Source organism: Zeugodacus cucurbitae, chromosome 5, assembly GCF_028554725.1.
Source record: "Zeugodacus cucurbitae isolate PBARC_wt_2022May chromosome 5, idZeuCucr1.2, whole genome shotgun sequence".
Classification (NCBI taxonomy): domain Eukaryota; kingdom Metazoa; phylum Arthropoda; class Insecta; order Diptera; family Tephritidae; genus Zeugodacus; species Zeugodacus cucurbitae.
In genome coordinates, this window is record NC_071670.1 from 12,621,547 (window position 1) to 12,648,289 (window position 26,743).

At 27.3% G+C, this 26,743-nt stretch overlaps 1 protein-coding gene across 1 annotated transcript in view; it reads left to right on the forward strand.

Moving 5' to 3' along the window:
• LOC105218402 (ras GTPase-activating protein raskol) overlaps nucleotides 1-26,743 on the forward strand; it is a 147,013-nt gene that overhangs the window by 89,550 nt on the left and 30,720 nt on the right. Inside the window, exons 2-4 of the mRNA XM_011193964.3 lie at nucleotides 5,247-5,359; nucleotides 5,894-5,920; nucleotides 6,982-7,147. Coding sequence (XP_011192266.1) covers nucleotides 5,247-5,359; nucleotides 5,894-5,920; nucleotides 6,982-7,147 — 306 coding nt within the window. The remainder of the gene's footprint in view (nucleotides 1-5,246; nucleotides 5,360-5,893; nucleotides 5,921-6,981; nucleotides 7,148-26,743) is intronic.

The window sequence follows — 26,743 nt, forward strand, 5'->3', positions numbered from 1 at the left end:
AATTGAGTTATATGGGAAATTGACGTAGTCGTGAACCAAGAAAGTGTTATATACCGTATTTCATTGAAATCTGTTGAGTAGTTCTTGAGATATGGTTTTTGACCCATAAGTGGGCCAGTTTTCATTTTGTAAAAAAATCTCAGTGCAGCTTCCTTCTGCCATTTTTTATGTAAAATTTGGTGTTTCTGACGTTTTTCGTTAGTGAGTTAAAGCACTTTTAGTAATTTTCAACATAACCTTTGTAGGGGAGGTGGGCGTGGTTATTATCCGATTTCTTTAATTTTTGGACTGTAAAAGGAAATGGCTAAAATAAACGACTGCAGAAAGTTTGGTTTATATAGCTCTATTGGTTTGCGAGATATGTACAAAAAACTTAGTAGGGGCGGGGCCACGCCCACTTCCCCAAAAAAATTACATCCATATATGCCCCTTCATAGTGCGATCATTCATACCAAATTTTATTTCCATAGCTTTATTTATGGTTTAGTTATGGCACTTTATGTGTTTTCGGTTTTGCGATTTTGTGGGCGTGGCAATGGTCCGATTTTGCTCATTTTCGAAAGCAACCTTCCTATGGTGCCAAGAAATAAGTGTGCCAAGTTTCATCAAGATATCTTAATTTTTACTCAAGTTACAGCTTGCACAGACGGACGGACGGACGGACAGACAGACATTCGGATTTGAACTCCACTCTTCACCCTGATCACTTTGGTATATATAACCCTATATCTAACTCGTTTAGTTTTGGGTGTTACAAACAACCGTTATGTGAACAAAACTATAATACTCTCTTTAGCAACATTTGTTGCGAGAATATAAAAATAGATCCATCAACGGCAATAAAACTAACAAATAAATGAAATCAAATAAATAAAAAATTTATAAATAAGAAAATATCACATTAATGAAAATATGCAATCAGTTGATAATAGAAAAACAATTAAACAAATTTTAATGAAATAAAAAAAAAAAAATATTAGTAAAAAATATTTATTTCTTATTTAAAAAATATTACAACAAAAATAAAAATTAATAATAAAATCATCTATTTATTCTTTAAAAAAATATTATCTATACTACTATTATAAAAAGGAAAGATTTGAATGTATGTTTGTAATGAATAAACTCAAAAACTACTGTGCCGATTTAAAAAATTCTTTCTCCATTGGAAAGCTACATTCACTCTGAGTAACATAGGCTATATTTATTGATAGAATCTCAACTTTCTGGAAATAGTTCCCAGGTGAGGGTATCAAAAAGACTCCGTGATGGAGAATCTTAATCTGAAACTGAAAATTGTCCTGCAAGTCATTCTCTTCGCATCGCGTGCCAGAGAGTCGAGTAACGAGTGCTCGCAGCTGCTTGCTGGAAAAAATTTCAAAACCTCCCAGGTACGCGCTTGAGAGTCGAGTACGGAGCGTTTGCAGCGGCTTGAAGAACAACATATTAGAAATATTATTCCCAACGCCTTCATAATCTGAGAGAAAGGCAACGGACATCAAAGACTTAGAAGTCGTAATAAGTTTGAGCTCATTGCAAATAAAATATAATTTCATGTTCGAATTTTCCTCATTTTACTTTTTTAAAATAAATCCAAGCAATAAACATACATATGTATGGGAGAGTGTGTAAATGTGTGTAAAAGCTTATAACTTTTTTAAATATGTGTTTAATCCCATGAGAAGGTCTGCTAGTACAATATATAATATATCGAAACATCTAAAATATAAATTTGATAAAAAATATTAAAAAAAAATTATACATATATATAAATTAAATAACAAAAATTAATATATTAGTAATGAAATATAAAAAAATAACAAATAATTAAAAAACATAATTTGAGTATAAACAAATTCATAATTGATACGTATATATACGTATTAATAAAAAAAATATTAGACAATTTTAATCCATTAAGAATTTCAATTCAATTGTAATAGATGAAATAAAAATATAAAAACAACTTTAATATTAATTTATTATCTTTAAAAGTATAGAAAAGCTGGAAAATGCATAACAAACAATAATATTAAAATAAAAAAAATTAAATCATACTAAGCAAATATTTTAATAAGTACTTTTATATTCAAATTAATATTTATTAAATACTATTTTTTTTATAATTTTAAACATTTTTTTTACTAATTATAAATATTTTTTATTTTCAATATTATTTTACTTTTAAATATTTTTTTTTTACTAATATTTTACATTTTATATTTTTTTGTAAATTTATTTTTAATGTTTTGTGTTAAGTTTTTGCATGAAATTTTATTATTTATTAAATGTGAAATATTAGTAAAAAAATATTTAAAATTGTAAAAAAAGTATTATTTTATAAATATTAATTTTAATATAAAAGTACTTATTAAAAAATATATTTATTAAATATTAATTGGAATATAACATTTTTTTATTAGTATTTATTACAATTATTTAAAAACTATTAGACAAATAAATAATAAAAAAACAAAAATAATATTAAAAAAAAATAAAAGAAAATATATTTAAAATAAAGAATTAAAAAAATTTACTTAATTAGGAATTACAATTCAATTATAATATACAAAATAAAAACATAAACAACTCTAATATTACATGTTTTACCTCCAAAAGTATATAAGGTTAGATACATTATGCAATTACACTTACATATACATATGTACATGTGTATATAATATTTGAATGTATGCGCGTGTATTTGTTATAAATATTTTGCGCTATGCTTCATTAATTACGCTAAATATGCGTAAAGTTTACTGAACTCAAGCGAAATTTACATACTAAAAAATGATCCAAAAATTCACCGGCAAAAATAATAATATTTTCCCCAACAAAACTGCAAAAAAAAATTATTTTCTTCTTTATTTTCCTCAATAAAAACAAAACAAATAAACAAATTTTTAGGCTCCACATAAAACTTCCCTCCGCCATAAATCAAAATGCCGAAATTGTACGCGCGCCATAAAAGCTTAAAGATAAATTTTACGCCAATAATTACACGATTGATGGATTTGATTGTGATTCTAATATTTTTTGGCTTGCAATTTGGAGCGACTACAGCTGGTGTTGCAGCACGCTGAGTGAATGGCTTTATCTCTTTTTGCCAGCAATGCCTTGGATTACAGTTTTTTATTTTTATTTTTTTTTTATTTTTGGCTTTAAAATGTAAACAGGAAACATTTTTCGCTGGCGTTTGTAGGCAGTCATCTGTCAAAGTGTGCATATGCGCGGGAAATTTTAATAACTATAAAAAACTGAAATGTAAACATTCTTTTTTGCTTATACCCAACAAATTTAGGTGTATATGTATGCAACTGTAAGATTTTTAAGTTTAATTAATTATTTTTTAAGATTAATTTAATCATATTTTTTGTTTTTTTTTTTCATTTTTCTGAAAAATATATTTTTTTTATTATTTTCTAAATCTGTTTTTATAATTTTCAAAATTTTTTTGTATTAAAAAAAAATAATTATACATATGTCTCTATAGTTACCAACACTAATTTTTTATCTTAATTCCAGTGATTTTTTTTTTATTTAAATTAAATTTTTCTTTTTTCACTTATTAAATTTCACCCCTGGCCTAATATAACTTACCTACGTCCCGCTTTTCTTTCCATTTTCCATTTCCTTTTATACCAATTTATACTAATTTTCTTGGTTTGTGTCTTTGCTTCATGAGCTATAACACAAACCGTGTATGACAGAAGACACCAGTATGCAAAACTTCCCGACAGATGGCTCAGGTCAGAGTTGCCAGCCAGTTGTGCAGCTAATAAAAGCTATATATTTTTATTTGGCATTTCATAATCAATTTATTTGAATTTATTCCAATTTAATTTGATTGCAATTATTATTATTTGTTTAACTTTAGTATTAAATTTACATTTAAATAATTTTAATATTAATTTTTTGTATATTCATTATTTTATTTTTAATTGTTTTTAATTAAATTTTTATTTTAAATTTGAATATGAAACATTTCCTAATTATAATTAATTTAATATTTATAATTTTTAATTATATTTTATTTATTTTTTATATCTAATTATTGTAAATGGTAAATTTGGTTAATGTTAATATTCTATTAATATTTTAATAATTTTAATTTATTTGTATATTTAATAGTTTTTTATAATTATTTTTAAATATTTTTGATTAATTATTTTGTTTTTTTATACATCTTAAAAAAATTACGAAAGTTTATTTGTTTGTTATTACATTTTCATACATCATTAAGTGAAAATTTAAAAACAAAATTATTTTATTATTTTTTTATAATTATTGTTATTTGATCAATTACAATAATTTTAATATAAAATTTTTTTTGTATATTTTTATTTTAATATTATTTTATTTATTTTTATTTTAAATTTCTTTATTATTTTTATTTAATTTTAATTCATTTTTAATTTTTTGGTGTAGTCATTTTTTTTATTTTTAATAGTTTTTTATAATTTTTTTAAATATTTATTTTGTATTTTTCAATTTTTTATGTTTTTTTAAGTATTATATTTTGTTTGTACATCATAATAACATTTTCAGACATTTTTAATAAGTTTAAAATTAAAAATTTTTGTTTTAATTTTTTTTATTATTTATAATCATTATTATTTGATTCATTATAATAATTTTAATACTAAATTTTTCATATTTTTTTTAATTTATTATTTATTATTTTTTTATTTTTTTTTATTTAGTATTAATTTATTTATAAGCTTTTTGCTATTTTTTTATAAATATTATTATTTGTTGAATTCTAATATTTTATTAATATAATATGATTGGAATATATTATTTTGTAAATTTTTATTTTTAATTTTAAATTCTCTATTATTTCTTATTAATTTACTAAACTATTTTTTATAATTATATATAAAAGGTTATTTTTTTAATGCATTTTTATAGCATTTTCGAAAATTTTTATGAAGTGTTATATCAAAAATTTTTATTTTTTATTTTTATAAATTTCTTACCTTTTTTATTTTATTTATTTTTTTATCCTTTTTCATTTACTTTTTTTTAATTTCATGTATTTTTTATCGTTTTTTATTTTTATTTTTTTATACTTATCAATTTTTTCCATTTGTTTGATTTTATTTATTTTTTTATCCTTTCTTTAATTTTTTATTTAATTTTTATTTTTTTATGAATTTTTTTAATAAATTAATAAATTAAATTTTTAATAATTTTTTTCATATTTAAATACAATTACAATAAGTTCTCCCTTTCTCTTACAGAATCTGAGGGCGAACTCACACGCAAACACAAAACGCTGCCATGGAGTCCACTCTACTGTGTACTGCAACAGGATGAGCAATCCTTCACAGCATACTGCAGTGAGGAGATATCGGTAAGTAAAAAATAAAAAAAATAAATAAAGCTGGCTAAATACAGATAATAGAAATGTTCGATTTAGGGAAGAATTTTTTATGAAATTTGACTTCCATTGCCAACTCAAGAGTTCCAGTTATGGAGAACTTAGAGTTAGTGGAAGTTCAACTGTAAATAAAAATATTGTAATTTTTTTCTATACATAGATACATATATATTTTTTTTACAAAAAATTTTAATAAAAAGTTTGTTAAATATTTTCACCATTTATGCGTATTTATAAAAATCACTATCTAAAAATATACTAAAATTACTAATAATAATATATCGCTATTTTTCTTACTCTCTCCCTACGCTTCGCTTTCATTGTATGCTTTCTACACACACCTGTAACACCTTACTAAAAACACACAACGCACTACATTTAAAATTCACCTTTAATCGCTGTAAATCACAACAACTAAACTCACACAAACAAAAATACACTTATTAAAAATACACAAAAACAACAACAAATAAAAATTAAAAATATCAAAATAATGCTAACTTGTAGATCTTCCCGGCTACACCCAAAAAGGAGGTGGGTAACATAGTGTATAGTCATTTACTGTATATCGATTTCTCACAATATTTTTGTAATTTTTTTTTTAATTTTTAATCACCAATATTAATATAATTTCGAAATGAAGTAGCTTCAAATTCAATTTACGCCATTAAATTTGTATATAGTTAATTGCTACCCTATCCACAATGCTGTATTGATTAAAGAAAAATATTCGGCCATAATTTGTTAGATGCAGACTGTAGTCTCTATTCGCTTGTAATCCTTTTGGACCCTTTAAAAACATAAAATAATTGTATATCAACTAGAGACTGAGAAAAACAAGTGTTGGTCACAATTCAATCGTCGGCAATTGTAATTTTATATTTATAAATAAGTATTATAGCCTTTTCACACAGCCAAATTAATTGATCAATTAAAATTTTAATTGAGAAACCAGTTTTTGCCTTTCGCACTGCAGGCTTTTCGATAATCGATCAGCTGTTATACACATTTGATTTTGCTTTTCATAAGCAATCGAACAAAGGCCGGTTAATTGATCAATTGTCTTCTGTGCGAAAAGGTTATTAGGAAGCTTAGTCTCAGTTTTTCAGAAATTTACTTCCAAAAAGAATGAAAGAAGTTGGGTTAAAAGACATCATCTAGCACCCACTTCAAACAATGTGATAGCAATTTAATGAGATCAAATACGTTACCACTCTTCCAGTCTGAGATGTATTGCATGTATCTGCGGATTCTCGATAACATAATCACACTCAGTGTGATGTATGATCCTCTGTGAATCCAACATTTGGTCTACAACGACTCTGAAATAATCAAATCTGTTTTTTTTACTTAATAGGAAGATTCATCATTGTTATGAATATGCAAATTGTAGTATGTTCCGAAAAGAGCTCTTCTCAATTTCATCACTAACCAGCTTAGATTTGGAAAACATTTTTTTCGTTATTTTTTAATTATTTTCATTAATTTAAATTTTTAATTACTTCTTCATTTACTTCTTTTTTAAATATTTTACTTTAGATCCACTTTTTTTACGGATTTATAATATTAATGCTTTTCTATTTCCTAAAATACAGTTAACGGACGTTCTCTTCAATGAATATCCACGCGTTCGGCTAGATCGTGTGCGACGGCCCGCAAAATCATTGTGGGACGGTCCGCCAACGTTACCCGAAGAACCAGAGGATTCAGACACATGTCCCATGGACATAGCGCTGAATACGACGCTCTACAGTGAATTAGGTAAGTGAAGAAACCATTTCAAAATTTTTATGAAAAATTAAAAAACCGAATCGAGTTAAATATTTGGTAACTTTTTAAAACAGTTATTAACCGCTATATTACTTCTATTCTTTCGAAATATATATTATATAATGAGATAATCGTACTTTTTGACATTCTATAACCTTAATTTCGTCCAAACGTTTATTAAATAACAGCCTAAATGTATACTTCTTTGTGAAGACCGGCATAAATGGCTGCTGTTACCTACATTTAGGCTTACAATTTTGAAATATTTCTCATAAAGATTACTGCACCTTAAAAATGGAAGAACAATAAAGAATTTATAAAAAAAATTTGATAAATTTAAATTTTAAATTTGATATAAAAAATTAACTTTTGTACTGAAAAAAAAAATTATTGAACATTGATTATTAAAATTTGTGTTGCGCTCCCTAAATACAGTTCATCTGTCACACAACAACACTTGATCAAAACAGAAATCACAATAAAATTGTTGACAATGTCAATAACTCCAAGCAAAAGCAACAACAAACACAGCCGGCGCTTTCTCTCATCCATACACATGTTGATTAAATGTGTTTTGAAGCTTGTATCAACATTTCGGTGAGCACCTGGGGAGAATAAACAAAACATAAATTCTCCAGCCAGTTGTGTTGCCAAATCGTTCCCTTCTCACTTTAAAGCTAAAATTGCATATACAAAACAACATGAAATGCTTTAAAGGTGTAAAGCAGTGTTGCGGCAACATGTTGCTGACTTGTAAAGTGTTGTTAAAATGTTGCTAGATGTATTTTTTGTATAAACGGGAGGGCGTTTGTAATGTATTTAAAGCTAAATGCATACACAAAACAACATAAAATACATTAAAGGTGTTAAGCAGTGTTGCGGCAACATGTTGCTGACTTGTAAAGTGTTGTTAAAATGTTGCTAGATGCATTTTTTGTATAAACGGGAGGGTATTTGTAATTTTTTCGAGTTATAACAAATTTTTATATTTTTTAAAATTGTTTAAAATTCTTAATTTAGAAAAAACATCACAAATAGTTTAATTTCTTTTTGAATTTTTTTAATAACTAATTTTTTTTTTTGATATTGTTGTTTATATATTTTAATATATTTTTCATAAAATTTTCTTTTTGATTATTTTTATTTATTTTATTATTTTTTTTTTTAATATTTTTTTAAGTTTTTTTATAGTTTTTTTTTTAATTTTCTGTCATCATCCCATCAAAATGATTTCCCATCTCTCCAATTCCATTGTATTTGTATGCATTTTTGTATGTGCGTTATTATTTATTTAAAATTTTCTCAATTTGATTATTGTTGTTATTGCACGTCACGCATGCACGCGCATTCAGCACAATAACTACGCCATCGCCGCCGCAATACCGACCCTCCGCTCTACCGACCGATTCAATCAAAAGTCCCACACAATGTCGCCTCTGGCAATCGGCTAGTTTCCCACCTCAGTACCCGGCGCAAGCAGACAACTGCCTTTGTGCCGCGTCGTCGATTAGCTGTCTCGATTGTCATTTAAAGTTGTTGTAGGTGTTGCATTCTTTGACGTATGCGTTCAGTTTGATTAACATTTCTGGTTTCTATTGTTGTCTCTGTTGTTGTTGTTGTTGTTGTTGTATTGAAAATATTTTCGTAACTGATTTTTATTCTGCAGCAGTGCGATTGCGGTGTTATTAAGCATTTTCTTTGTTATAGCAATAAATTAAAAAAAGATGTTTTATTCATCTTCAACAAAAATACGTCGTTGCCAGTTTATGAAAATTATAAAAAATAAGCTAAAAATTAAAAAAAATTAAATGTTATTGAAATTTTAAAATCCTTTAATGAAGTTAATTTACTATAAATTTTAAATTTTTTTAAAATAATTTTTTTTTTTTTTAAATTTCATAAAAAAATATAAAGCTTGTACTGTTTGTTGTTATTTGTATATTAAATATTTTTTATACGCTTTTTTTTAATTTTCATAATTTTTTTTTAATAATTTATATTTTTCTATTAAAAACATTTTTTACTTCAATATTTTAATTTATTTTTTTCCACAAACATACATAAAATATAATTTTTTATTAAATATTTTCACTAGTTTTATTATGTTTACAATTTGTTCTTATTGTCAGTTTCTTTTGTTGTTGTTTCCGCTTAATTTAACTGGAAATTGCACAAGCTCGCCGCACTGTTCTAATTAAAAACGAGTTACATACATACGCACTACATAGGTACATACATAAATGAATAAATAATAAATCTAGATTCTAAAATGGCGATGATCACTCATACGCAACGGAGCGCATTGTAGACATACACGAATGTACATATGTATGTAGATATATACACAATAATAAAAACTCATTGTCTGTCATTTTGTTGGTAGCAAGCACGCTTGATATAAAGATAAAAAATAAAAATTTAAATAAATATTAAAAAAATGTAGAATATTTAAAAAGCTTTTTGATGGAAGGTGCTAGAAAAATTTATACAAAATAAATTAAAATTACAAAAAACAAATAAATTGGAAAAAAAAAATAAAAAATTAAAATATGTACATTCATAAATTAAAGAAAATTAAAAAAATTAAAATTAATAAAAAAAAAATAATAATTAAAAAAAATTAATTGAAAAAAAAATAAAAAATTAAAATATGTACATTCATAAATTAAAGAAAATTAAAAAAATAAATATTGATAAAAAAATAAATAAATAATAATTGAAAAAAATTAATTGAAAAAAAAATAAAAAATTAAAATATGTACATTCATAAATTAAAGAAAATTAATAAAATAAATATTGATAAAAAAATAAATAAATAATAATTGAAAAAAATTAAAAATTATTTTTATAAAAAAATATTTTTTTTTCCAAATGTATTTACTTTTTTTAATTCGTCATTTTTTAATTTAAAATAAAAAAAAATTATATAAAATTTATGTTTTATTTTTTTACATAAAAAAATTATAAATAAATATTAATAAAATATAACTAACAGTTAGAAAAAATATATATAAAATTTAAAAATAAATAAAAAACTTTAAATTTTTTTTTTTTTAATTTTTTTTAATGTATTTAATTTTTTGTTCAATTTGTATATATATATTTTTAATAATTTAATTTATGAAAATGATAAACATAAATTTCACATAAAAATTTTTAAAATAATAAAAAATAAAAAAATAAATAACAGCTAGAAAAAGTATAAAAAATTTAAAAATAAATAAAAAACTTTTGAAAATTGTTTTATTAATTTGTATTTTAAATTTTTTTTTTAATTTTTTAAATTTATTTAATTTTATGTTTATATATATTTTTAATAATTTTTATTTTTTTTATATATTTTTAATTTTTTTTTTTTAATTTTATATTTTTTAATTTTTTTTTAATTTCTTAAAAATTTTTTTGTTTATTTTTTTATTTCTTTTTTTAATTATTCTTTTATGAAAAACAACATACATTTATTGATTTAAAAAATTTTATTTTGAAAACGCAATGTTGTATTACAATGCACAGCAACAACAACAGCCATTGTATTCAGGTGATAATCAGCATTGGTTGTATGTATGACATGTGTACATATCGAGGTATTCGAAATAATAATAGCAACCAAAGTGAATGTATAAATCCATGAATAATTTTTTTAGAAAATTATTTTATTTGAAGTAAATAATAAAATTTAAAATCAATTTATTTAAAATAAAATAAATAAAAAAAAATTAAATAAGATAAAATAAAAAAATTTTAAAAAATATTTTAATAATTCATTTTTTTTTAATTTTTTTTTTATTATTTAAGATTTTTTTTAATTAAAATGTCTACATAGTAAGTTATTTAAGAATTTTTTTTAATTAAAATGTCTACATAATAAAATTTAAAAACAGCTTATTAAGAAGAAAAATACTAATTAAAAAAATAAAATATATAAAATTTAAATAATTTATTTTTTTTTATTGAAATATACAAATAATAAAATATAAAATAAATCTATTAAAATTAAAATAAATAATAATTTAAAAAATAAATAAAAAAAGTGAAAAAAAATTAAAAATAAATATATTTATTAATTTATATATAATAATTAATTTATTTTAATTTGTCAAATTTTTTTTTAATTGTTTGTTTTAATTTTTTAATGAAAAAAAATTTATGATTTTAATTTTCAAAACGCAACGTTGCAGCAACAACAGGCGCTGAATTCAGGTGATAATCAGATACATATATACATACGAATATATGTATGTACGTATATGTGCCATTGTGGTATATGCTGAAAAAACACTTGACGAAATAATCGCCCAAATGAGCGCAGATACATGCATAAGTATTCATTTATATATTTCAGAGCTCTCTGTTTTGAATGAATTTCATTGCCGTTGCGTTGCGACCATAACGCACGCATACGAACGCTTTGGAAAATACGAAACGGCAGCACTTTCACACACACACACACACACACACACACACACAACAGTGCTTTTGTCCCACACACACACAACCATAGTAGAGAACAGTTACGAGGCCAATTGGGCGCTGAGAACACTTGCCGCCGCACAACAGCGTGCAACGGAGCCCAAGCAGCGCAGTACAGATTGAGTTTCCGGCGGTGTTGGCCGACATGACGGAACAAATTTCGTCATTGTAATTTTCACTACGCGTTCTCTAAGCGGTGTGTCTTATTATTGTGTCTTACGCGGTTTTTCTTGTTAGTTTTGTTATTGTTTTTCACCGATATCATGTGTTTGTTGGTCGTGGACACGGTCGAATGCGCATGCGAGTAAAGTCAAATAAACAAACAGCAAACGGCGGCCGTGGCTGGGTAGGTCCTTTACAACAAAAAAATTGGCGTAGATGACTGACAGTTAGTCAGCCAGTTAGACGGATGAGCCAACATACGCGGGTCTGTTTGGCGAATTTGTATTTAGCAAGCAATTTTTTTTTGTTGTGACTTTTATGAGTTTTCTGCGTGCTGGCGTTTTAAAGAAAGAAATTTTTGAATTTTTAATTTTCAAAAATCCACTTTTTATATTTTTTTTGTTTTTTTTTTTTTTCGTGTTGTGTGTGTGTCTTTCTAAGCGAAAAGCGAATGACCGCGCCTGTGTGTGCTGAAAGTGTAGTGCGGCATTGTGGCGCTTTTGCGATTTTGTGCGGAAATTAAAATTTTTATGAGCGCAAAATTTCTGAAGAATAAACGAAATTGTTTGGAAATAAACTAAAAGTGAATGAAACATAAAAAAATAGAACTAAATAAATAAATAAATAAACAAAAGCAGATATATACACAGCTGTGTGAAAGTGCGAAAGTGGCAAACAATACAACAATGTGTGGTGCTAAGTGGTTTTATGGACGTTCTAAATTTTTTTTACTAACATTTGTGAGAATAAGCATTACAAAGCAACATACAAAAATACATTTATTATTCTAATAAAATAAGTACAATGAGACGCCGTTTTGTGCACTAAAAACTGGGCGAGGAAACGTGTTTCCTTAGTGAATTTATAAAAAGTTATAAAAAAAATAAAACACCAACACTTTCATAAAAACATTTAAGTTTCATTTAAAAAAAATTTCTATAGATTTTTAAGTCTTTCGAGTGCTGTCAGTTCTACGAAATCGCAAAGAAGCGTCTTAATATTTATGTGCTTTTGTGGCAGATTACCACAGTAACTTTTTAGTCACTTCTAAGACCGTTAAAAGCTATAATCAACAACAATAAAAACAACTTTTATTCTAAAAAATCTACTACACTTCACAATAATACAGTTACATCCTTTATAAATAATGTTCCATGATTCCCTGTATCTCAATATTTCTATAACGTTCCATTTGTTCCAAGAGAGGAGCTCTGTGGTCACACTTTCTTTTGATTAGCTGCTTATTTAGACCTTAGACATGTCTAAAACCATAACCAACTATAACTATAACAACTTTTGTTCTAAAAAATCCACTACACTTCACAATAATACAGTTACATTCTTTATAAATAATGTTCCATGATCCCTTGGTTCTCAACATTTCGATAACGTTCTATTTGTTCCAAGCAAGTAGCTCTGTTGTCATACTTTCTGTTGATTAGCTGCTTATTTAGACTTCAATAACTTCGAAACTTCGTTATTTTTGCACAGTATCTAGTCAACTTTCTGTTGAGATCTAGTGATGAGCGATATTGCTACTTTTGAATCACTGTGATTTTATATTACTATTGCGATCAAAACAAAAAAAAACGAATTTATGAGAATTTATACTCCACCTGCTTTTGTAATCACAATTAATTAATTAATAAATTTGAGGTACATCTAACTGCTTTTGTAATCACCGTACCCAAAATTATCAAAATCACAACTAAAATTTCTACTGTGATCACCGAACAGTGATTGATACTTTCGAACTGCTATTGCTACTGAACTGTGATTGCTACTGAACAGTGATTGCTACTTTTCGAACTGCTATTTCTACAGTGATCGAATTAGAATCACTGAACTGCTATGTTATAGTGATCGAATTAGAATTACTGAACTCGTATATGTACTGTGATCGAACAAAAACACTGAACTTCTCTATAGCTACTGTGATCGAACTCAAATTACTGAACTGCAATTGCGATTGTAAATCACTGATATTGACAAAAATTGATCACAGTTGCTATATGTGATTTTTCAATCACAGTGAAAAAATCACCGGTAGTTAAATATCGCTCATCACTATTGAGATCTATGTTTCATGAACGAGCAGAAGCTGATAGCCTAAAAACAAAATTTAGAAATGAGTATAAGAAATTAAGTAATGCATTCATTCTTTAAAATTTAAAGCACACACTTTCAACTTCACTCCTGCGATGTTTTTTTAATCTTAAATAGTCGTACTGTAAAGATTTCAGAAGGCTTCCTTATTTGGTAACTTTATTTTATTCTATCGAAAGTAATGAAACTTTCTACCGGATATCTTCGACCCCAAGTTTTTTTAGTAAATCTTTGACCCAGACCCGTTCGAAGTGTTCAAAATTTCGCTGGAGTAACGATGCAATACTTGTAACTAACACAAGTTCTACATATCTCTTTATATATGAGATCAGTGTTAGCTCTTTCGGTAGAAATATTTGCTTTGCCTTTTAAATTAAAAATGAGTAGAAATATTGTTCTCTAATTCGAACATTATTGAAGTTGCTCCATACCTTTCGATAGCCTCTTAATACTGTAAAAGTTGAGCTCCATCTGATTGACTTCATATAGAATATATTGATTTTCGTTGCTTTGAAAGAGTGTAAATACATCTGGAAGTGATATACCCTATTAAACATCAGTCTTTTCCAAGCCCTCATATTCCGAATATAGAAATATCGATCCCTACATTTGATTTTATCTTAAATAAGGTTTGATGAAAATATTTCTAATGTCATAATGTCATTCGGCACTAAAATCAGTGAATACCTTCCCTTAGCCTCACCATAAGAAGGGGGTATTAGGTTGATTGGGTTATGATGGGTGAAATCGAACCGATGCCACGCCCATAAACTGGCGAAAATGGAAAACTTATAAAGTGCCATCACTTTATGGTTGAAAGCTATGAAAGTAAAATTTGGTACAGCGGATTACACTAGGAAGGGCATATTTGCCTGATTTTTTTTTTTTGTAAAAGTGGGCGTGGGCCCCAAATATATTTTTATAGATTTCATAATCTTTGAAAGCTTTATCAACTAAACTTTCTGGAGTCATTTTCGTTAAGTACTGTTTTCTGAAGCATGGAAATATATGAAATTGGATTATAACCATGCCTACCTCACATACAAAGGTTATGTTGAAAACTAATAAAAAATGCTTGAATTCACTAAAGAAAAACACCAGAAACTTTAAATTTCATTGTAAAGATGGTACAGTAAAGCGACACTCAAATTTCTACAAAAAATTTTTAATGGGTGTGGTTCCGCTCACTTATGGGTCAAAAACCATAACTCAGAAACTACCCAAACGATTTCAACGAAATTCGACTAATGAATTTTTTTTGGCATTCCAATGCTATAGTTTGAAAATAGGAGAAATCGGTTAACAACCACGCCTACTTCCCATTTACCACAATTTTGAAGTCCAACTGATTCGTTCACTTAACGAAATATAAGTTAAGCGCCAGTGAAGATAACGGTATAAAAATCGGGTAAATAAGATTTCAAGGCCCCATATATCGAACATCAGGACCTCAAAGCTTGTGGCTAATTTTTTATTGAAAATATCAGTAAATCTCTTCGATACACTAAAGAAATTCAAAAGAGTTGTGTTTCTTCTAATAATATGCCTCGTATGCCAATAATAGGTCAATACTTCCTGTAGCCCCCACATAATTCATATTCGGATTTTCAAACTTCCGGATGGACTTTATGCCGTATATATCAGTTAATATGTGATGTCCCTGCACTTACAGGGACTTCGTCACTCCAAACTGTTCCTCGGAGGATACAATCTGAAAAGATTCAAACGTTAATGGCGCTCCACAGGAACAAACTGAGACAATTAGTGGCATTATATACCGACCACTGCATACTACGGTGTCATCTGCACAAAATGGGAATCCACTCGTCGGATCTTTGCCGATTCTGTGATTCGGAGGCGGAGACACCAGAGCACTTACTCCTTGACTGCCTGGCGCTCGCGAAGGAAAGGGGACAGACAATTGGGGCTCTATATCTCCAAAGAGGAAGTATCGCATGCATCAGCCCTTCAACACTGTTAAGATTTCTTAACGTGACGGGGTTGGAGGGGGTGCTGTGATAACTGGAGAGGGCACAATAGACCTTAGGTCGCGGTATATAATCTAATCTAATCTAATATGTGAGATATCTTAGCCAAATTAAGATAACGTAAAATCTTGTATGGAATGCTGGATTTAGCTTGGTGGCAAAAATAGTTGAAAGTGATCATGGAACCCAAGCTCTCAGCTTCTATATACTATATATTATGATTTTCTCTATTCTAGTGGACTTTGTGTCGAATATATGGGTCGAATTGCGTATTATCTTAATAAAATGCAAGCAATAAATTGCGAGTGTATAAAATGTTCCGTTACAGCCGAACTTTTTTTGTGACATATTTTATTTTTTTAATTATTTAAATTTCTAAACCCGCTTCAAATTCAAATTTGTTGTTTTTGTCAAAATTTTTGTTTTTATTTTATTTTTTTTTCATGTTTTCATATTTTTGTATTTATTCATGTTTTATTGAAATATTAAAATTTATGGAATTAATAAAATTCTTTTAAGTGACCACGGAAATATTTGTGCCACCAACGGTGAATCGCCGTTTAAGGTATCGCATTCAGCATGCTTGCTTACATACCCTTGTACGTAAGGTATACATATGAATATACATAACTATAAGAATGAATTAATTTAATGTATGTCTGTGTGTATTCATGAGTGTGTTTATGTATGTATGTAACAAGTATAGTATGAATGCCTTGCATAATGAGCGGAAATCAACTGCCTAGAAGCACATAAAGGAAATTTGCAAAAAATTTGGTATTGAAAACAAAAAAAAATACAGAAAAATAATATAAATAATACAACAACAACAAAAATGCAAAAACAATAAAATAAAACAACAAAAAGTACAAAAATATAAAAACGACAAAAAAATGATAAATTAATAAAAATAAATAAAATAAAATAAAATAAAATAAAATAAAATAAAATAAAATAAAATAAAATAAAATAAATAATACAACAACAAAAAAATTGCAAAAACAGAAATTTACAAAAACAAAAAAATTACTAAAACAAAAAAATACAAAAAATAAAATTTAAATACAACAAAGCGAGAAAATTACAACAACCACTTAGTAATTTGCTGTGGTCGTTGCGCTTTTTGTCGCACAGCCTATATATGTGGCTTTGTGTATAAAAAAAATATGTATATATACATACATATTGTACATATATGTAATTCAGTACGCTAATGTAAGCGGAAATCGAGAATTTAAAGCAAAAAAAAAAACAACAACACAAAAAACGGCAACAATAATGAAAGCACACCAGAGGAAATATTAATGAGCACAGCCGTAACAACAACAACTACAAACTCAGCAAATGCGAACTCCAGCACGCAGAGCGAAAAATTACAAGCAAACAAAAAAAGCAGCAACAAAATGAAGCAAAAATTCTTGAGCCAAACAATGCAAAGCATTTAACTGCAGTGCTTGTTGTTGTTCTTTTTTTTATTTTGTTGTAATTTTTTAGTTACCATTAAAGCATTTTTTGTTTTTTTTTTTTTTTCAAAACAGCAGTAAATGATGAAAACAGTGAAGTGAAGTAAGAATAAAAGTGTGGTAAAATACAACAAAATAGAATAAAATAAAAATCAGTGGCAACTACGTAAAAAAAGTGTGAATAAGTGATAAACGGAAAGGGGCAGCAAAAGTAGCAAAAAAAAAAACAAAAATTATTTTTATGCTAAAAAGTAACAGTTGAGTTGGCTTTTGTGAAGCAGCAGCAGCAGCAGCAGTAGTAAGCGTCATTATACACCAACAACAACAACAACAACAGCAATCGTAAGTGTTGCATTTGCATGTCAACTGCAACGACGGCGACGCTTTGACAGTTAATTTCGCTTGGTGGCGCACAAAAATTGCAGCAGCCTATTACAAGAACAGCAACAACAACAACAACAAAGTATAGTATTAAGTTATAGTGTTGTTTTGTCACTTTTGCAAAAATAAACAACAACAACAAAGGTGTGCGACACGCCCAAACTAACCGTTTTACAAAAGCGATTTGCAACGGCTGCATAGCGGTGTATAAATGCAACACAACAACAAAAACAACAATAATCAGTTTTTTTCTGCGAGCTCACTAAACCATAGTGCATATATATATACATACATACATATATTGCATATAAGTAGTTGCAACAACAACAACAGCGAGAAACTGCAGCGCATCAGCAAGCGCGCCGACGCCGCCAGCAGCACAACCTCAACTGTCATTAGTTGACGTTTTAATTGCGGCTTCGATTTGCATTTTAACTTAGCAATACAATAGCGTTCAACAACAACAACAACAACAATCATTACAGCGACAACAACAAAAGGTGTAAAAAAGTCAACAGTTTTTTTTAGTCTGTGCGCACACGAAAGCGAAACGAAGTATTAAACAAAGAAAAGTGTAAAAATTGTTGTTGTTGTTGCCGCTAACTGCAATTCATCAGTTACACACAGATACATACATATGTACATATGTATGGCGCAGCTGTAGTGCTAAAAAGTGCTGGAACACTTGTTTTTGTAGTGGTAAGTGTGAGAATCTCATAGTTTTAACTCATCGAGCTAGCTTCTAGCTTGGGAATCTGTACTCAAAGTTGACATGTGAAATGACAAATTATTCTAATAGATTTATCGACGCTTTAGTAGAGTGTTAGATAACATTTTCTTTTTACAATCTTTGTATGTGCGATCATTTTTTTTTTTGCGCTGTAATGTGTAAGAGCGCTTGTGGGAAACCGATGACATGTTAGTCATACATAGTAATAAGCTAACAATGTACTTTTAGTAAAACAACACAATTTACAGTATGAAACTTTTTTTAGCAGTTAATGCAAAAACCCATAATATTTGCACCATAGCTTGTATGGCAGCTATAAGTTATAGTCAACCGATTTCAATAATTTTTACTGTACACTTTTTGTATATACAGGGGAAACATTTCACAAAATTTCGCAAACTTAAACACTAAATTTACGTAGTTATGACAATAAATCTCGTTTTTGAACAAACATTTGTATGGGAGCTATTTGCTACGGTTGTCCGAAATTAAAGATTTTCACTATCTAGTTTTTGTTTATACAAAGAAACTGTTTCACAAAATTTCTCACATTTAGTGGTTTGATTTACAAAATTATGTGCAAATATCTCATTTTTGAACAATAATTTGTATGGTAGCTATATGCTATGGTTGTCCAATATTGATGATTTTCACTACCAACCTTTTATTTATATCAACGAAATATTTCACAAAGTTTCGCAATCTTAAACACTAAATTTACGTAGTTATGACAATAAATCTCGTTTTTGAACAAACATTTGTATGGGAGCTATTTGCTATAGTTGTCCGAAATTAAAGAATTTCACTATTTAGCTTTTGTTTATACAAAGAAACTGTTTCACAAAATTTCTCACATTTAGTGGTTTGATTTACAAAATTATGTGCAAATATCTCATTTTTGAACAATAATTTGTATGGTAGCTATATGCTATGGTTGTCCAATATTGATGATTTTCACTACCAACCTTTTATTTATATCAACGAAATATTTCACAAAATTTTACCTATTTAATTTACGAAGTTATAACCAAATACCTCATTTTTGAGCAATCATTTGTATGGGGGCTATATGTTTTAAAGATCCGTTCATGATGATTTTTACTATGGACATTTTGTTTTCAAAAATAAAATATTTCACAAAATTGTGTGCTCCTAAATACTTGTATGCGATAGTTATGACAAATAATTTCATTTTTGAACAGTCGGTTGTATGGAAGCTATATGATATATTAATCCGATCTTGCTGATTTTCACTTTCGACATTTTATTTTCATAAAGAAAATATTTCTCAAAATTTCGCAACTTTAGCAATTTAATTTACGGAGTTATAACCAAATACCTTATTTTTGAGCAATAATTTGTATGGGCGCTATATGTTATAATAATGCGATCGTAATGATTTTCATTGTCCATTTTTTATTTGACAAATAAAACATTTCGCAAAATTTCATGTCCTTAGCTGTTTAATTTACGAAGTTATGGCAAAAAATCTAATTTTTGAACAATAATTTGTATGGGAACTATATATAATAGTGATCCGATCTTGGTGATTTTCACTGACGACATTTTATTTTCATAAAGAAATTATTTGACAAAATTTCGTGCTAATAGCTGCTTGATTTTTAAAGTTATTACAAAATATATGATTTTCGAACAGTCGGTTATGAGCTGGTCGGTTGGGAGCTTTCTGTTGTAGTCAGCCAAACTTGATGCTTTTCAATATGGTTTTTATATTGACATTAAGAAATAACTTCGATAAATTTCGTGCTATTAGCTGCTTGATTTATGCAGTTATTACAAAATATTTAATTTTCGAGTTCGGTTCGGTTGCATGGGGTTAGCTTTCTTGATAGCTGTTTCGATACAAGCTGTAGATCTAATCGGCGGGTTATGTTTTCAACTTGTTTGTATGGTACACGCGACGATGGGGCTTAAGTGACAGACTCTCTAAGAAAATCTAAAAAAATAAGTGCGCTTTAATGTCGCTGATAAGAGATTTTGTTAAAAAAACCAATACTTTACTTAAATCAACCACAACATCATTAGCCTATAATGTATAAATTCACAGTTTTCAGCGGCTCTTGACCTTCTCCGCATTGTCGCTTCTTTCAGTCACTCATTACACCTTTATGGTTACTTTGTGTTGGCACTTCGTAGATTTGTTTTTATTTTCACTTCTGTTTATTTGCCAACAATTAAAGGTATTAAATGGCAACAGTTTCTTTGTAGAAACCAACAACAACAATGCTCATAATAGTAACAACAATAACAACACCTATGTAGCTGAAAATGTCCATTAAACAAAGCTTTTATTTACTTCCAACTGTGTTGACTCTACAGCGCGCGCTATTTAGAGAGTCAAATAGTCTGGCGTTGGGTAAAATGTATTGAACAAATGCTTTTAACTGTTTCCAGCAATGTGTAGCGGCGTTTTTCTTTTCTTGTTATTTTTTCTGCTTTGCGTAATGGAGTTTAACATTTTTTTGTTGAATTTAGTACGATTAACCATTTTTTATTACGGTTTTTCGTTTGCATTTTTTTTAATGAATGTTTCTTTTCCATGGTTGCCATGAAAAATTAACTCGTAGTGCGGTCGCCAAAAATTGATTAAAAATTTGTTGAAAATGCATTTTCTTAAACAAGCAAATGTTGACCAGGCGGCGGCCACGTCTCTGTTGGTCCATCCGTTGAGTCCAATTTTCGATGAATCGTTCGAGTAATTCGACTGGTAATTGGCGAAGGACACGCATGATGTTTTGCTCCAAGGTCTGAATCGAAGCGGCATTGTCAGCATAGACTTTAGACTTTACATATCCCCACAGGGAAAAGTCTAACAGCGTGATATCACACGATCTTGGTGACCTATCGACCGGCCCGAAAAGTGAAATTATCTGCTAACCTAAGTGTTGTCTCAATAAATCCATTGATTGAGACGATGATTCGGATCATGGGCTTAAATTTTAGCCATCAAATAGTCCGTTATCATGGCGCGATAACGGAACGGTCGCAATTGACGGTTACGTTCTCACTTTAGAAGAAAAATGGACCGATCATTCCACCGGCCCACAAACCACAACAAACCGTTGTTTTTTTCAGGATGAAATGGCAGCCCTTGAATCTCTTCAGGTTGCTCTTCGTCCATTTTTGTTCAGTGGGTGTGTATTCAGCCAGAAATGGACCTCATCGCTGAACAGAATTTGGCTCGAAAACGTCGGATCCTGTTGGAACTTTTCAAGAGCCCATAGAGCGAAACGATATCGCTTGGGAGGGTTCGTCGGCTTCAGTCCTTGCACAAGCTGTATTTTGTAAATGTAAAATGCGCCAAGTTGTTCCACAAGTCAAGAGTCGAGTTGCTGCGAACGCCGCCGAATCGACTCTCCACGGTCTTCGTCTACACTCTCAGTTACGGCTGCTATATTCTTCATTGCGTACTGGACGTGGTCTATTCGGTCGAATATTATACAATAATGAATGCGGAGCCTCAAGATGGGTAATGGTTTTGCGAATAGTATGCTCAGTAGGCCGATTATGTTGACCATGAATTGAGCGAAGCACGTGATGTTCAGCGTAAGTCTTTCCATGATAAAAAAAATAAATTAATTACAAAAATCGTATTTTTATAATTTTTTTTTTAAACTTTAGTTCATTGTAATTTTTTATATTTCAATTTGTAAAGTTATATGAATTAAAATTTTCAAATATTTTCAATTCCTTATGTATTTCAATAAAATTTTAAAGAATTTTTAACAATATAAATATGTTCATATTATACTCGCTTGAGTACCCGCAAGCGATTTCATTTCAAATACATATGTATATATGTATTTCCAACCCGCCCGCTGTCAACTACACCAAATAGCGGCTATTTAAATTTACATTTTGTTGCTATTTTTAATATTGCTGTATAGCATATTTTAATTTTAATTTATTTTTATGACAACCTTGAAATACTTCTAAGCCGATATTTTTTTTGATTAATAGACAACTACGCGCACAACAACAAAGTTGAAAAAAATAGTGTCATAGCGAGAATTAGCAGCAACAAAACTCGTGCACTGCTGGCGATCGGACGGACCAGCCAGCTGACGAATCAGTCTCTATAGCTGTGTGTGTGTAAATGTTTGTATGAGTATACTATATATGAGTAAATATGTAAATGGGCTTAACAGATACTTGTCTTATTGGCTTGCTATAAAAAATACAAACATTTACATAGATACACACACGACTGTAGAAATACTGTATTGAGAGCAATGCGTTTGCCGGCACAATTCGTCGCCGTTTGTAATTTACGCTCGACTGAAATTAATTTGCATAAATTGAAAAAAAAACACACACTTTACACGCTTAAATAAATAGTTAGAAAAACAAGAACAAAAACAATTTTAATAATAATAAAACCAACATCGGATGGCATACAATTAATTTGGGTATGAAAAAATTAAAAACTGAATTGCAAGCAGAAAAACATACAAACATAGATATGTATCTAAATATTTCTCAGTATGCCATTGGTGTGAATTTTCTATTTATCTTTCGAATAAATGCATGCAGAAGAAAACGCGCTTTGCATTTCTGTGTGCTGTCTGAGAAAACTTGTACATTTACGCTGACGAATACACTTGTTTCTGTTGTTGTTATGTGCCGCATGCAATTGTTGAAATGCTCATATATTGTGTATTACATTAATTTATTAATAATTTGATCTTGTGAATTGAGTTCAATTGAATGTTCCTTGAACACAAAAATAAAAATAAAAATTTAAAATAAATATTACAACACTGAAATAAAAAATAAAATAAAATAAAACAAAATAAAATAAAATAAAATATTATTAAATTAAATTAAATTAAATTGAATAAAATAAAATAAAATAAAATAAAATAAAATAAAATAAAATAAAATAAAATAATATAAAATAAAATAAAATAAAATAAAATAAAATAAAATAAAATAAAATAAATTAAAATTTAATTTAATTTAATATAATATAATAAAAAATACAAATAAAAAAATATAATAAAATAAAAAATACAAATAAAATAAAATAAAATAAAATAAAATAAAATAAAATTAAATTAAATTAAATTAAATTAAATTAAATTAAATAAAATTAAATTAAATACAATTAAATAATTTATAAAAATATATAGTGTTCTTTATTTAATAATCTAATAAAAAGATTTTACACAATTAAAGTGATTAGTTAAAAATCGAAAAAAGTAAAACAAAAATAAAAATAAAATAAAAAAACAAATTGAGCAAAAAATTAAAATATTAACATCAAATATAATTAAATTACAGATAAAGTTAAAATTAAAAAGAATTGTCGTTTCTTTTCGATTTTAAACAAATATTCTAAAAAACTGTATATTTTAAAAATTTCAAAATATATAAATTAAAGTATTCACGTTTAAATAAAAACTAATTCATTAATTAATTGCCAATTTAATTTATTTAACTATATTTTGTTATTTTATTTTAGTAAACTAAAAAGTATAACTAATTCCACTCACTATTTTTCCAAAAAAAAAAAAAACTTTTATAGTTCAACCGCTTCAAATGACCAAATAATTTATTTGACGTTACAACATTTTTTTTCTACTTCTTTATATTTTCTGACATTGAAATACCTATTCTCCTACAAATTGCTTAAATTTGCATAAAAATATAATTTACTGTTTTCTTTTCAAACTGAAATAATTAATTATTCTATTAAATAACAGAACTATGCTGTGAAGTGACCTTAAACTGCACATAAGCGTAACAAAAAATTTGGGGTGAATTAAAATGCGCTCTGTAAATTTACATATTATGACCGATATGCTTTGATGTGTATAAAAGTATGTTCAGTTTGAGAAAATGTGGCGCTAAACTAGTGTCGGTATTTTATAAATATAAATAGCGTTGGTAAGACCAAATTACTGGCTGCTGTTGGAAGGCGCGCGGTAAATAGCTGGATGTCAGTTTAAAAAGTATTATCAGAAATCAAATAGTTAAAAATTTGTTAGATATTTAATTTTTCATATTTGAAATTGTTTAAAAGAGTTAGCTAAAATAAAAATTATTTCATGGAAAACTTTTAAGGAAATAATAACAAAAAAAAAAAAAAAAAAATTATTACAAATATTTAAAAACTGTTAAATTTTGTTTATTTTTTTTAATTTACAGAAAATATTAAAATTTTTACATTTTTGAAAATTTTTTTCAATAAAATTTCAATAAAATTTCTTAAAATAAATTTTTTTAGTAAACGATTGATTCCATAGAAAAATATTACGAATAAATATTTAAAAATTTTTGAATTTTTTTTACAAAAATTTTACCTTTTTTTTCTAAATATATATAAATTAAAATTATGAAAAAATAATTATTTTTGAAAAAATAGTAAAAAATTAAGTATTTGTTAATAAACTCTGTTTTGAATAAAATTTAAGTATATTAATTTTTCTTTAATTGAAATAATTAAAATTAATTTTTTTTTTGTGTATTGAAAAAATAATAATAAAAAATAAAAAAAAAATTAATACAAGTAAAGAATTTTTTTTTTAATTTTTAAATTAAATTTGTTTTACATAAAAAATTGTATAATATAATAATGCAATAGTTACAAATTTATATTAATTTATTTGACGAATTTTTTTTTAGATACAAGAAAAAATGTTGTTTAATAAAATTTGTTTAAAATATTTTTGTTTTTAATATAATAATGAAATAATTAAAATCAAATATTACAAATATAATTATAAAAGTAAAGAATTTAATTTTATGCCATAAAATTTGTTAAGAAAAAAATTTTATTTAATTTTTAGAAATTTTAATTAATTTTTTTATAAAAAAATTTTTAATAGAATAATGCTATAGTTAAAATTTTATATTAATTTGTTTCCGTCAAGTTAAATAAATGAAAAAAGCAATATTTTCTAATAAAAGTTGTTTTAAATAAATTATTTTATATACTAACATTTTTATAAAAAAAAAAATTAATTTTAAATTTAAAAATAAAACAAAAATATTTAATTATATAATCTAATGCTTTCAACTATTTGAAAATTATATTTTTGTAAATAAAAAATAAAAAAAAAATATTTTTTTCTTAAATACTATTTCACAACATATTTTCAATTTTTAACGAAAAATATTTCCTGACAACACATTTTGACATTTTGAACACAAAAATAATACACAATTCAGATATCTACTAAGCACTTTTTTAAACACGCTGACGTGATCCAGGCTTTCATTTCAACGCACAGCGCCATAGAAAGATAGTCATCATATGATATGTTTGGTATTATTGTTGTTTTAGCATTTATATGTATAATGACATGTTGACACGAATTCATGATACAAACACAAATAAATAAATAAAAAAAATGGAGCAAAACCAAATTGTGCACACATGCATGTATATATGTATGTATGTGTGTCGCCTGTAATTGGAAGACCCACAAAATAATAAAAAGAATTAAAAATAATAATAAATACAACAAATTTAAACAAAAGCAGCCACTGTAAGCCACTGTGCCTGAGTAATGAAATTGCTGCGTAAGCAAATTTTGAAGCCACACATTCATTTATGATCGTACATGTGTAAGGCCCGAAACCGATTCCCAAATAGTCTCAAGCAACAAGCGCGGGGGATAAGGGGTGCAGCGGTGCAGCCCCGCGCACAATCAGCACAAATCAGCTCAAGCTCAAGCAGATAGTAAGCCAGCTGGCGTGTTGAGCTTGTCACCGAGTCAGCACTGAATTGTTTGGAATTTCATTGTTATTGTTGTTGTTTTCGGTTTTAAAGTATGTGTGCTAATTAAATTAAGACACAGGTATTTATGCCATTAAGTACGCGATAAAAAGTGTAATAAAGAATATAGTACGAAAAGAAACGAGACAGCGGAAAGAAACTCAAGTTCAAATGGAGGGGTATACTGTCAGCTAGGGTTGTTTGTAATTGTATACTCTACAGCAGAAGTAGAATATAAAACATGATATTGAGACTACTGAGGCGCTGAGTTTCCGAATGTCAGAAGGAAGGAAGAGAAAGAGGGGAAATAACGCGATCGGAAAGAAAGAAGGACGTTGGGAGCGCTATAAACAGAAGGAAATAGAGTGATAAAGATAATAAGGGGTAGACAGAGAGAACGAGATAGAGTAATAGATAGAGAGAGAGAACGAGATATAGAACGAGATAGAGAGCGGGAGAAAGAGAGAGAGAACGAGATAGATAAATAGAGAGAGAGAAAAGCGAGATATATAGAGGGAGAAAGAGAGAAAAAGAGAAAAAGAG